This window comes from Cimex lectularius, unplaced genomic scaffold (genome assembly GCF_000648675.2).
Source record: "Cimex lectularius strain Harlan isolate CLEC.00 unplaced genomic scaffold, Clec_2.1 scaffold88, whole genome shotgun sequence".
Taxonomy (NCBI): domain Eukaryota; kingdom Metazoa; phylum Arthropoda; class Insecta; order Hemiptera; family Cimicidae; genus Cimex; species Cimex lectularius.
Window position 1 is genome coordinate 1,286,405 of NW_019392660.1, and position 13,011 is coordinate 1,299,415.

Here is a 13,011-nt window from a genome sequence, read left to right on the forward strand (position 1 = left end):
AGACCAATCCAGCATGGATAATCAGCCAAGATAATCAGTAAGGATAAAATTACACGTTCATCACCGTGTAAACCACAGGAGGAAAAAAAACACTGGCACCCCGAGGATTCACATAACCTCGTAGTTGGAATATTCTCGTAAAAAATCAACTTTTTTATGACAATTAGTTTGTCTATTGTTTAAAGTAAATTTATTATAAAATAACATTATTTACTACTTACGGCACTTTTGAGACAAAAATGATCTAAAATAATAATGAATTTGATTTATGTGGTTTATTGATTAAATTATGTAGTTGAAAATTAAACATGAACCTTTAATAGTAAAAGGGAAAAATATAAATAAAATAACCAATTAAAAACAACATACTTAAATATAATATTTTGTATACAAGTATAGTACATAATATATGATACTTCACATAAAAATAATAATAAAACAGCTACAAATCGAGAAGAAATGTACAAAAACATGGTAACTTACCATGGCATTGTTTGAATACTGAAATATTCAAGCATAAATAAAAGTCAACAGTTTAGAAATTGTGTAATACACAACGATAAGTGGTGCATATTTGGCAAATCAAATTCAAATTTTAAACAGAGGGAGAAAAAATAATTTATTTCAAGTCCCTTTCCCTTTGTATTACTCGATATACTGGAGGTTTAAAGCTTTGAGCAGGAAACATATGATGTCTGTGCACTCCTCAATCTACAAGAAAAAATTAGACAAACTTAAATTAATTTAAAAAGATGATTAAAAACAAAAATTATTACCTTTTTTGTTGTTGGTTTTCCAGCTCCATGCCCAGACTTGGTGTCAACTTTTATTATTAAAGGTTTTTCCTGTGAAAATAATAAATAACATAAGTAATTATCTAAGTATTTTTGTATACAAATTTATAAACCTGTTTTGGATGAGACTTGAGTGTGTGTTGTAATGTAGCGATAAATTTTAAAGAATGTGATGGAACGACTCTATCATCATGATCTGCAGTTAATAATAACGTTGCCGGGTACTGAAATATGTTATTATATATATTATTATGTAAAAAGAGGCAAGAATAATACATATAAAAAAAATTACCTGATCATTAGGGACGGAAATGTTATGAAGTGGCGAGTATTTGAGAATATTTTTGAAATGTTTTTCTTCATCAGGATTACCGTAATCCGAACTCCACATAGCGCCGATTGTAAATTTGTGATATCTCAACATATCGAGAACACTGGGATGAAAAAAATCATTACAAGTGAAGTTTAATATTAATTGTTATTTACTCACCCGACCATGACAATGGCGGCGCCATAGAGGTCAGGTCTTTGATTTATACAAGCAGCTGTTAACAAACCGCCGTTTGATCCGCCTTGGATTCCTAGGAGGTCTTTTTTCGTGTAACCATTTGCGATCAAATACTCAGCAGCGGCGTGGAAATCGTCGAAAACGTTTTGCTTGTTTAAAAGTCGGCCTCCGTCATGCCACTTTTCACCGTATTCTCTAAAAATATAAAATACTGTTGGTATTAATCCGTCCGAGATGATCGTATATAATCGGTAAAATTGCTTACCCACCACCCCTAATGTTAGGAATAGCAATTATACAATTAAGATGTTTCATGAGGATTATTCGGAAAGTGCTATAAACCGGCTGAAGGCTAACATTGAATCCACCATAACCATACAACAAACAACCGTTATTACTGTCTTTCTTTAATCCCTGAAAATAAACAAACATTTAGAATTCTCAAATTAAACAAAATTAATAAAACATTCACACCTCACTACCTTTATCTCAAAACAAAAAATGCAAACATTTATTATTTACAAATATACATTTTGTATCAGTAAAAGAATAAAAAATTAGAAGGTGCGCAAGTGGTCAACATAAAGCATGCTTCCACATCAGAGTTGTGTTAATTTAAAATGTAATACATAACTGTATGAAAAAATAACCTCGACTATTGGGTGTGTGCATAAGTTTTTGTGTTTTTACAGATTTCGACTGAACCTTGTAAGGATCAATCCATTATTACTAGCATTAGCTCTTGGATGGGAAAAGGCCTATCAAAATGGTTAAAAAAGGAGTAGCTCATCCCTAAAGTCAGTTTAGGGTAAGCAGGCGATGGCCGAATAATCTTTCTTCGCTCGCTTTTCCCTAAGCGATAAGAGTAGTCGGCATAAGCGCTTCACTACTAATTCTTGTGTGGGGGAAGGTGAGGTTTTAGAATTTAATAAACCAGAGTATATTCAACATTTATTTTAACACTTTTCTGTCCTTTAAATGTATACCTCCACAACAAAATATTAATCTAATTAGTCAGACACAATTCTAGCTCTGGGATGAGACTATTAACAAAGGGACTTATTCCAAACGACGTTTCCCACGATCAGTATGCTTCTTGACTGTCAGCCGATGAGTCACAAAGACTGTCCTCGCTGGCTCTAGCTGGATGAGTCCCCTTGTTCTATTCCAGATGGCCGCCCAGTGTGGCTGCTCTGTTGGGATTGACTCCTGGAGTTCACTGTTCACTGCCTTTTGGTCTTGATTCACTGGTGTGAGCCCTTGGTCTTGACTGATTTTGATTTCTAAATCATACCTTTTTATATCAGTTTCTCTACCAGAGAAGAGGTTGAAAGGAAAATCAAAAGTCGGGGGAGTTCACACACCGCAGGTGGACTGGCACAGACGGGTGTCGTGCACCTGGTTGACATCGTTACATATTTTTTGCCTTGTGACAACCCCTCAGCACTAAATAACTCAACACTAGTTATTTATTTGATTGGCCATCTATTTCAGCTTTATTTTTTCCAGGTTGGTCTGGGTCTGCAATATCCTTCGACGTTCTTATTTGACCATCTGTGTAATTATTGCAGGGCTCCCATCTGTACTATGCTACACCTTTCGACTAACTGCTTAATTACTGGATAGTTAGTGTTTCCCACATTGGTGGGGACGACACATTGTTCTGTCTGGGTGATCGCCCCTTCCGATTTATAGCTATTTTTGCATGGTTGTTTAAACTAATTTTTACCACCAGCTTACAAATGTAACAAAAACTGAGGCCTTTTATCCTTTTTACGAAACATAGACCACTCATCAATAAACAGGTAATCTCATAGGGGTTCAATGTACAGCCGGTAAGTGATTGCGTAGGTGCCTGTTATGCAAGGTTGGAATAATGGTCAAGCACTTTTTTTTTTATTGTAAAAGGCTTGACAATATCCTGACAATTGGCTCGACAATTTTGACATATCGTCGGACTTGTGCATTGTCTTGGGGTATAGCAGTGGGCATAGATCGCTGTTGCGATACCTCAGATCTACAAGGATTTTTAAATGTGTATAGTGTTTATACTGTAACTGTGTTGACTTTATGTTAATTTATTCGACCGAATGCAATTATTAATGTGAAAGTAAGGTGTCATTTAGCTCGCTCCAAGGAATATCGAGACTCTGAGGTGAGTGAATGACATCTGTAAAGTAAAAGTAAGTTATTAATGAGAATGAAGTGGGTTCAACCCCACCCAGAGGAATATCGAGTACTCTGGGGGAGTGAATGTGACCAAACATCTATGTTTGTGGTGATGTATATTATATGTATTGTTTCTTTTCTGTATTTGACAACCAGAGGTACAAATTAGAGCAGGCATAGCCAACATACGGCTGGCGTAATGAATTTATGTGGCCCGTGAAATTTTTTTTCAAAATTAGCATTTAACTTCTAGTAATTAAACAAATGAATTCTCGATACTTCTATATTATAAAAAAAAATCCCATTATGAAGAATTAAAACTTCTATACTCATCTATGTTTACTGTACTCCTGTTGATAGATAGATGTCGATAGAATTAGAAATAATTCATTTACAACGTGACGAATTATTACATGAGAAATATCGAGAAAAGAAAGAAAATTTGTATAATTTTTATAATGAAAAATGTAGAAATTTTAAAAAACTTGCCAAGATGTATTTAATAATCTTTAGCTTAACTTATATTTGTGAACAAACCTTTTCTTTAATGAATCTAAATTGAAATCCAACAAGATCAAGATTGAATGATTTATATTTGGAAGCTGTGTTAAAAATAGCTACTGCAAGTAAAATCGGATAAAAAAATATATGATGCAAATCGCCTCAACATGTCGCATTAGCTACTATGCTAATTTATTGTATTGATTTACTTACGATTATTCATAAACAGATTTCATAATAAAATTTTTTTCACAGTGTTTTGCTTAACATTTTTCTATTTTAATTGTAAATTTTTTTATTGTTTTCAAGCATCCCTTCACCCAGATAACGCCTTATAAGCGTTTTTGCTCTACAGAGAACTAATCAAATTCTTGATAGATGTCATAAGGATGATGATCAGCAAGGAAACTATTTGTTAGAGGATTAACCTATTAGCTTTACAGTTCAGGCTAATCCTCGGTATTAATATTTCGTCTGGCCTATGAAAAAAAAAATTTCTTCCCAATCTGGCCTAGGAGCAAATACAGTAGGCCATGCCTGAACTAGAGGGTAACATTTTAGGATATCGATGTAGTATGCATTTAAAGGCAAAGAGTCAGTAACCAGATCAAGACGCTTGAAATAAAATACGTGCGAATGAACAGAAAAAGAAGGAAAACATGCATAGAGCTGGTGATGACCTCAGTTGTTTGTCGGCCCATAAACTTTATTATTTTTATTTTTTAATCTTCTCTTTTGAGCTGCACTTCATTTGAGGATGGTCCAAACCCATCATACTAAATTTTCTTCCCTTTTTGTCATAAAATATCATCTAAATAGTCATACTATAGAAAGCAAAAAAAATTATGTTTTGGATTAAAAATAAAGTATATTTATATTTTGGAAGTTTGAATTTTTTTCTGAAAAGCAAAATAGCACACACCCAATATTTAACACTTGGAAAAGTGAAATCTTATGGAATGGAAACCAAGACAGAAAAAAAATTCTTAATTTAAAATAGCCATAGCCTACCTTTTTATGCATGATAAACATTGGAATCTTTGTACCATCTTTACTCGAGTAGAAAATCTGTTCGAGCTCGTAATCTTCAGGTGTTAGACCGGGAATCGTCGTTTCCCTGAAAACCTACTTCAATTTTAGTACAATTAACTTACGACAGTTCTCGTCTAACCGCTTACTGTTGGAGGAGGGATGGGTGTTTGGCTAAAGTCGCATCTGTAAATTTTACCAGGCGTGAAAAAGGACTTGAAATCGTAAAACAATTCTGTGTATTTTTTCTCCCCTGAAAAACCTGTTACAGTGCCCATTTCAAGTGGCAGTTCTTGGATAAATGACCCATCTGACAAATTATGCACATGAAGAACATTCTGAAATAATACATATTACACGTTGTTTTAGTTATCAGTTGTTAAATGATTTGTTGGATTCGTGAGGAGTAGTCAAGAATGAAGTAGTTTAGAAAAACATCTTTTTCATTTTTTTGCTGACATTTCGACCTTTATTTGGGTCATCTTCAGGGCATAAAGTGTGGCACTATTCTTGTAGTGTCATATTATTTTGTGTGAAATTGTTGTGACATGTGTTTTTCTAAACTACCTCATTCTTGACAGCTCCTCACAAATCCAAAAATACATATTACATTTAAAGAGTAATTAAATTCTGTGTCTAAGTTCTGTTAATATTATAATAATGGGTAATAGGGATAAAACCTCAATTAATTTTGTGGCAATTTTATATATTTGTAAACCAGCAACAAACCTAAACATGTCTAACATTCAAAAACAATCATAAATTGAGACTAAAATGATCAGAAAAGACCTAACTATGGAGCTCGTTTAGTTTTTATTGAGATGTACAGTACTATTGTGTTAAATTTTTCCTAATAGATTTCCTGGATGATTTTTGTTTCTTTTATGAAGTTTAGAATTCTTCTCTGGGGTATTTTATTGTATGAGCGAGAAGGTTTGGAATCAAATAAAGAAAAATAATGGGATTATTAAAAGTAAATGTAATATAATAATTACTGACTCTGACGTTTTTATCTCAACCAAGACCTTACATGGAAATAATAGTTAATTGAAAGAGATAACTTGGTCAATTGACCACTAAAACATAAATGTATAATAATTACTGTGTGAAATTAAGCATTGCATGAATTAAAAATTCAAGAAATTAAATTACATGCAACCAATAAAATTAAAATTAAGATTTATTCTTGGAAATACGAGTCTTACATAGTTCAAATCTTCCAGTAGATGTCATTTTGGGCCTATAATTCATCAAAAGAACATCAATGACTATAATCATAACATCATAACCCCTCAAAATCACATATTTATTTAGATTTAGATGCAAAGAAGAGAATAAATATTCAGAAATCGTGAGATGTTAAGTTAATTATCGATTAACGGTCACTAATCACCACATTTCTAGAAGAGAATAAATTTAATCCATTATATTTAATGGTCTGATTGAACAAATAACTTCTTTCAATTAAATAATTTTTTAATGAAAGGTATTGGTTGAAATGAAAAAGTTAGTGTCACGAGCGGGATTCGAACCCACGACATTCGGCTCAATACACCGCTGCTCTAACCACTTGTCATGATAGCTTAAGTGGTTAGAGCAGCAGTGTATTGAGCCAAAGGTTGTGGGTTCAAATCCCACTCATGACACTTAATGTTTTCATTTCAACCAACACCTTTCATAAAAAGATTAATTAATTGAAATAAATTTAATGTCAAAATCTATCGAAAATCGTGTCAGTTATGAACTGGTACAAGTATAGTTAATCTGAAAACGAAATTTCCAAATACAATAACAGATGAGTTAGGGAAGAAACCAATGTCCTCGAAGGAGGGGAAGACTGAACGATTTAAAAACCGTCTCTTACCGAATGGGGCCCCATCGGTATGAGATGGTCTACATTGCTTCAGAATGGCTTTTCTAAGTATTGGGTTGGTGCAAAATTAATGCAGGTTTTGAAAATTTGTTTTATTTTTGCACGTACTTGTCATGTAAACAAAGCTAAATCCTCAAATCAATAATAAATACTTTTTTTTTTGTAATAAATACTTTACTTTTTGTCCAATTTATTTGGGCAAAGTGCAGCCCAAACCGTGCACATTAGTTTAGGGAGAGGGAAACAGCATTAGCGAATGCACAGTGCAACGACGGTTTCAGAGATTTTGATCTCAGACTGGGAAGGTCACACCACACAGTAGGCCTTCTGTTGTGGGCGTTGACCAACTTAAAATCTTGATTGAAGAAAATTTACATAAGACAACAGGAAAATGCGGAAGAGCTTAGTGTTGACCTCTCAACCATTGTTTGCCATCTAGAGCAAATTGGTAAAGTAAACAAGGTCAACAAGGAGCGTTGGTGGCCATAATGGTTTAAACATTGACACAGTGCTCATCACTGTAAGGCAAAGGTCCCGGGTTCAAATCCAGTGGCCCTGTATTTAGATCTGACATTTTGATCACTTCTTGAGGGATAAAATTCTTTAGAGAACACGGTGAAGCCGAAAATGCTTTCCAAGACTTTATTATGAGTCGAAATAAAGATTTTTATGTCAACGGAATAAAAGTGTTTACTACACATTGTCAAAGCTATATAGGTTGAGATGGAAAATAAATCGAATAAATTTTCTTTATTTTATAAAACTTAAAAATTGTTTGACTCCCTTTTCAAAACCTGCATTATTTTTGCACCAGCCCATATTACAGCCTGTTCCTAATGTATTTATTTACTTCTGAATCACAGTTACACACGTTAATAAAAATGATAAATGGTGGAATGTGTTCAATCTTTTTAAAAAAGTTTAACACATTTTCATATAACACAATACAAACTGATCACGCTTATTATGTTATTTATTATCCATATATTTTCCTATATTTTATTAAGCCATCATACTTATAACAAAAATTTTTTTTGTACAGAAAAAACTTCAATTCAGGTTTGAACCCAACTCCACATAGATGAATAGAATTGCCCAAAATTATTTTTAATTTATTAAGACAAAACTTACCTTAACATCATGTATGTAACAAAGAACAAGTTTGTCACCAGCGACACATGCGACCCAGTCCAATACATCTGAGCTATGTTCTGGAATAAGAGTTGTCCAATTTTCTTTACTGTAATGTTCAAAATCTATCACTATCAGCTTATAATTAGGAGCATCTTTGTTTGTCCTAAATACAAATTTTGACCCTGTGTTTGTTACATACTAAAAATATGATTTAAATTAGTTTGAAATTTTCTGATGAAACAGCATATATCTGACAAATTTACGTGATAATCGGCTTCTAATTTTCCAATGACTTCGGTCAATTCAATTTTCCCTGTGATTCCGTTAGGAAGGCTATTCAGGTCGGCGAAATAGAGGAGGTTAAAATGACAAGCATTTCTAGGTTCGACGACGAGCCATCTACCACAACTGCTTATTTGCGTAGCCCTGAAAGAAAAGATAAAATCAGGTAAAGAGGAAATCGTTGAAATTTCGGTAGACAGCTTTTTCTCACAGAAGGTATCCACAGTTTTCAGGGAATTCGATGCAAAGAACGTCGTCGCTCTGAGATGTACCCAACCTGTGATAATAGACCTTCTGGTTGTTCACAACACCAATATCTGAACCCACTGCTTTACTTGATTCAATATCAGGAAAATACTGAAATTGCAAATATAATAAGTTAATTAGTGTCTTATGATAGTGATTAATTACATTTATTAAACGAATCATTTAAATTAAATTTAAAGTTATGTATTGACACAAATTACTAAAATACATGGTTTCAATATTAATAATAAATTAATAAATACTGACAAAAGTCAAGTATTTTCTGTCATGCAGGAAAGGCAACACTTTTTGGGTTTGTGGATTTTTTTACCACTCTCCTGTTAATTCTCACATAAAATTGCAAAAGTAATGCTATGGTTTAACCTAGAACTGCTAGCATGGCACATAGTGTACAGAAAAATAACTTTTTAATTCTGATTTTTAGACTTTTTACACATTTTCCATTTGAATTTTCACCATAAATTCAATGTTCTATGGTGTCCATGCTATGCCAAGTAAATCCACTGCAGCTCTACAGAGTTTACTGTACTCCTCCCTTGTTTCATTTTTGGGAGCTCATAACACGTGTATTGCCCTGGTGTGCTGGTGTTCTTCCAACAAAGAAACTCATTTTAAAAGTTGATCAGGACCAAATTCAGTGTCGCTCAGATCCGATCCCACCCCAGACCTTTTACTGATGAATGCTTGTCAATTTTCATAGCACCCACCACCAGTCCCATTAGGCGCCAGAAAAAAAGTCTAGAGGACGGTAGGAATTAAACCTAAAAAAATTTTATTAAAAATTTTTCAGTTGATGTCTGAGTGGATCGAGGTCACGATAGCTCAAGTGGTAGAGCAGCAGCGTATCTAACTGAAGATCATGGGTTCGAATCCCGCTCGTGCCATTAACTTTTTTTCATCTCAACTAAAAACCTTAATTAATTGTAATGATTTAATAGGTCAAGCGGACCACGAAATTAGTGAATTTAAAGAATTAATATGAAGTACACTTCATTAAAGCTCTCCGTGGCCATTTCAATTGTCGTCGAGAATCCAAACCGATTACACGACATTTGAAAAATGGCAAAAAGGAGGGAAAACTCATAAGGTGGGATTGAGATAGGATGTTGATGTCCGAGTGGATCGAGGTCACGATAGCTCAAGTGGTAGAGCAGCGGCGTATCTAGCCGAAGATCGTGGGTTTGAATCCCACTCGTGCCATTAACTTTTTTTCATCTCAACTAAAAACCTTAATTAATTGTAATGATTTAATAGGTCAAGCGGACCACGAAATTAGTGAATTATTTATGTTGTAAAAAGTTGCCAGGGTGCCTGATAAATGATGGTTGTAAGCTCTTTACAAAGATCCAACAGTTTTCGTGTTGTCCTCTGTGAGACGGGGTCGAGCGTTGTTTAACAGAATCGGTCTTTTCCAATTGACCAAAGATGGCTTCAATAACGCCAACTTCTGGTGCTATTACATCAATTTGAGAGCAATACATTTCAGCATTCAAGCCCAAATGAAGTTCATCAAAGCATCACCATCACCTTTTTTGATGAATTGGGGGTCTTTGGAAAATATGGTGCAGCTTCTTTGTTGAATAATTGTCCAGAACGGCTGCTATCGTAGACAATTCACTTTTCATCACACGAATTTTGATTTGTTTTTGTTTGGGCAAAGAAGTGTTGCACAAACTTCATAGTGATAATTTTTTTGGCGGCCATTTAATCACGAGGAACCCAATGTTAGAGCTTTTTCACCTTTCAAATTGCCCTAAAGTGGTCAGAAAGATTCTCTGCAAGTTCTCAAAGAGTTTCTTTGTCCAAAGCTCTCAGAATGTTATGATCTATGGAAGATTCCACGACCATCTTTGTCTTCAAGGCTAATGTCTTACTCTCCAATTTTTTTAAACCATCTATAAACAGGGCTCTCACTCACACTGCTGTCGCCCCAGACTTCATTAATATTTCTGGCCGTTTTGGCACCGTTCCAACCGAGTTTATACTTGTAAAACAAAAGTATACAAAAAAAAACGAGCTGGCATCTTCATAGACTGAATTATTCCCAAGAAACATTTTTGTTTGGAAGAGGATTAAAAAGTGTCTTGACATTCATACAAAATCATCCATCAAACGTAAACTGCTTATTATGTAGAGGGGTAATTGAAAGAAAACCAGCATAATTTTCTGAGCAACCCTATAAGATGATTGTGAAGTTTAAAAAAATTTGTTTCTTTCTTTTTGTTAGTATTTCCACGATTCATTAACATTGGTGTGGTTGTATTGAGGAAAGACAAACAAAAATTTAAAAAAAGAACTATTTGACTACATATTTACTCAATTTTTTTCTAAATGAAAAACCCTGTGTCACTGGTGGGCTTAGAATTGGAATAAACGGGGAGATGAAATGAGAGGTTTGTGGCATGGGCGATCGTGACACAGGATTTTTAATTTTCAAAAAATAGTGTATAATTAATTGAGTAAATATATAATTAAGAATAAGTTGATAAAAAAAATAAAAAAGTTAGTATTGACCTAGAGAATCACATCTGTGAATCGTACACGTCCCACTTCAGTACAATCATTAATAAAATGTGTTTCTATATGAAGCCGTGATTTGCTTACAATTGGAATAAACAAGGAGTCAAAATGAGAGGTTTGTGGCATGGGCGATCGAAGTCGCGGTAGTCATGGGTTATATGTATAGGTATAATTAACTGTGTAATTATTTGACTACATTCCACATCAAATACTTCAAACATGAAGTTTAAAAATGAAATTATTATACATTAAAAATAACTTCTTTTTTTCTTGCTTACCCCATAAAAAGCCCCCTTGTTATCGTGTGTCCAAGCTAAAGACGTGAACTTTGTTTTCTCTAATTTCTCAGGAAAATCTTTGCCTAAACAAATTCAATTATTAAGATTTATACTTTAATACATAACATTTTATTTGTTAATTTTTACCAGTGGCTGTATCCTTAAAGTGAAAAGTCACCCAATCGGAACCACTCTGACTGAGCGCATATCCCATGACTTTGCCATCTTCCGAAAACGAACGTCCGGCAAAGGAAATTGACCCGTCTTCGGACAGAAGATTCGGGTCGAGGAAAACTGTAGGCTCGCCAGTCAGCGACTCCATCTTATATAAAACGCTAAAACAACCATTTAACGACACCATTCAACGGTAACTGATAACCAACATACCTCTGATTCTGAAGGCCGGTGTTCATTTGGAAAAAATAATAATCGCCGGCGCGGAAAGGGCAATCGTATTTCGGAAAGTCCCACATTTCCGTCAACTTGGTATTGACCTTATCGCGGCATGAACAATCATGAGTGTACGGAATTGATATTTTGTTCTGCTCGTCGACAAACTTCTTCGTCTCCTCACTGTCAGGGTCTTCAAGCCATCTATATGGGTCTGTAACCTAATAAAATCCGGTTGTTTATTAACTTTTGATTTTTGTTTTGTTTTTTTAAGTAATAACCTCGACTCCATGATGAACTTCTTTAACTGATTCATCCCTGCGGGGCACTGGGTAATTGAACTTCATCGCAGCTACACTAGTGCCTTTCTTGTGCTCCTAAAAGTGGCAATGTTTATTTTTTGAACGCTACAGAACTTTGTTTATATTAAACTGAAACACTTGTCTAAAAATTCACAGACATTTTAATTAATTAAATTAAAAGTACCTTGTCTCCCCGAGTATTATTGAATGATGATGAACCAAATCTTTGAAATAGTACGCCACGATTTAGAGTAGTCCTGTGTCTGAAAGATAAGGCCAAACTGGTTTTTTTGAGTGTACGTATAAATATTGAACCCATACAAGAGCATAAAAATATTATTTACTTATAAAAAAAAACTATGACAAGGGCCGCACGAGTTTGGTTTGTAGTCGTTTATGCAGACACTGCGGTTATAAATTAACCTTAATCAGACGTAGGATCAAAGCTTGCTTGATTTATTATATTTTATTTATTTATTGTGCTAACTCTGCAATTTTAAATATTAAATTTTGCCTGGTCTCAAAGGGAGAAATAAAAATGTTAATTTATTTCGGAAACTTTTGTCCGAACAAAAATTTTTTTAAAATAAAAGCGAAAATATTCCACGCTGAACTATCCAGATCAAGCTGAATCAACTGCCAATTGTGATGGGTGAACTCTCTAATTGTAAGTATGAATAATTAAATAAAATATATCTAATTAACATAATTTAGAGAATACAAACAAAATTTAACTGTAAAATATAATTATTCATAATATCCTAGGATAACATCGTAATGTATAATTGTAAATGTTAAACATAAAAAGTTGTGTCTACCGAATGTTGAGACATACATCAAATGAATATGAAAATATTATATAAACTCTCTAAACATTTGCCTTGAGTGTAGAAATTATTTAAAAAAATGAAAATGAAAGATTCTACTGAATTTATTTTGAACTTTAATAAAAGTTCAGAGTAAT

The 13,011-nt window shown here is 33.8% G+C and overlaps 1 protein-coding gene across 2 annotated transcripts; it reads right to left on the minus strand.

The window, feature by feature from the left end:
- Window positions 1-629: 629 nt before the first annotated feature.
- On the minus strand, window positions 630-12,477 carry LOC106668051 (prolyl endopeptidase). Of its 2 annotated transcripts, XM_014396461.2 has the most exons (17): window positions 12,392-12,477; window positions 12,232-12,310; window positions 12,027-12,122; window positions 11,743-11,966; window positions 11,503-11,690; window positions 11,356-11,438; window positions 8,502-8,647; window positions 8,272-8,434; window positions 8,006-8,206; window positions 5,151-5,339; window positions 4,984-5,097; window positions 1,568-1,716; window positions 1,285-1,497; window positions 1,087-1,228; window positions 908-1,018; window positions 777-845; window positions 630-711 (listed from the first exon to the last, which is right to left on the minus strand). In XM_014396461.2, the coding sequence occupies exons 3-17, from the start codon at window positions 12,090-12,092 to the stop codon at window positions 646-648; spliced, it is 2,124 nt and encodes a 707-aa protein (XP_014251947.1). In that variant the 5' UTR covers window positions 12,093-12,122; window positions 12,232-12,310; window positions 12,392-12,477; the 3' UTR covers window positions 630-645. The 2 variants fall into 2 exon arrangements, with proteins under 2 accessions (XP_014251947.1, XP_014251946.1); XM_014396460.1 differs by having other exon boundaries at window positions 12,232-12,463.
- Window positions 12,478-13,011: the final 534 nt, after the last annotated feature.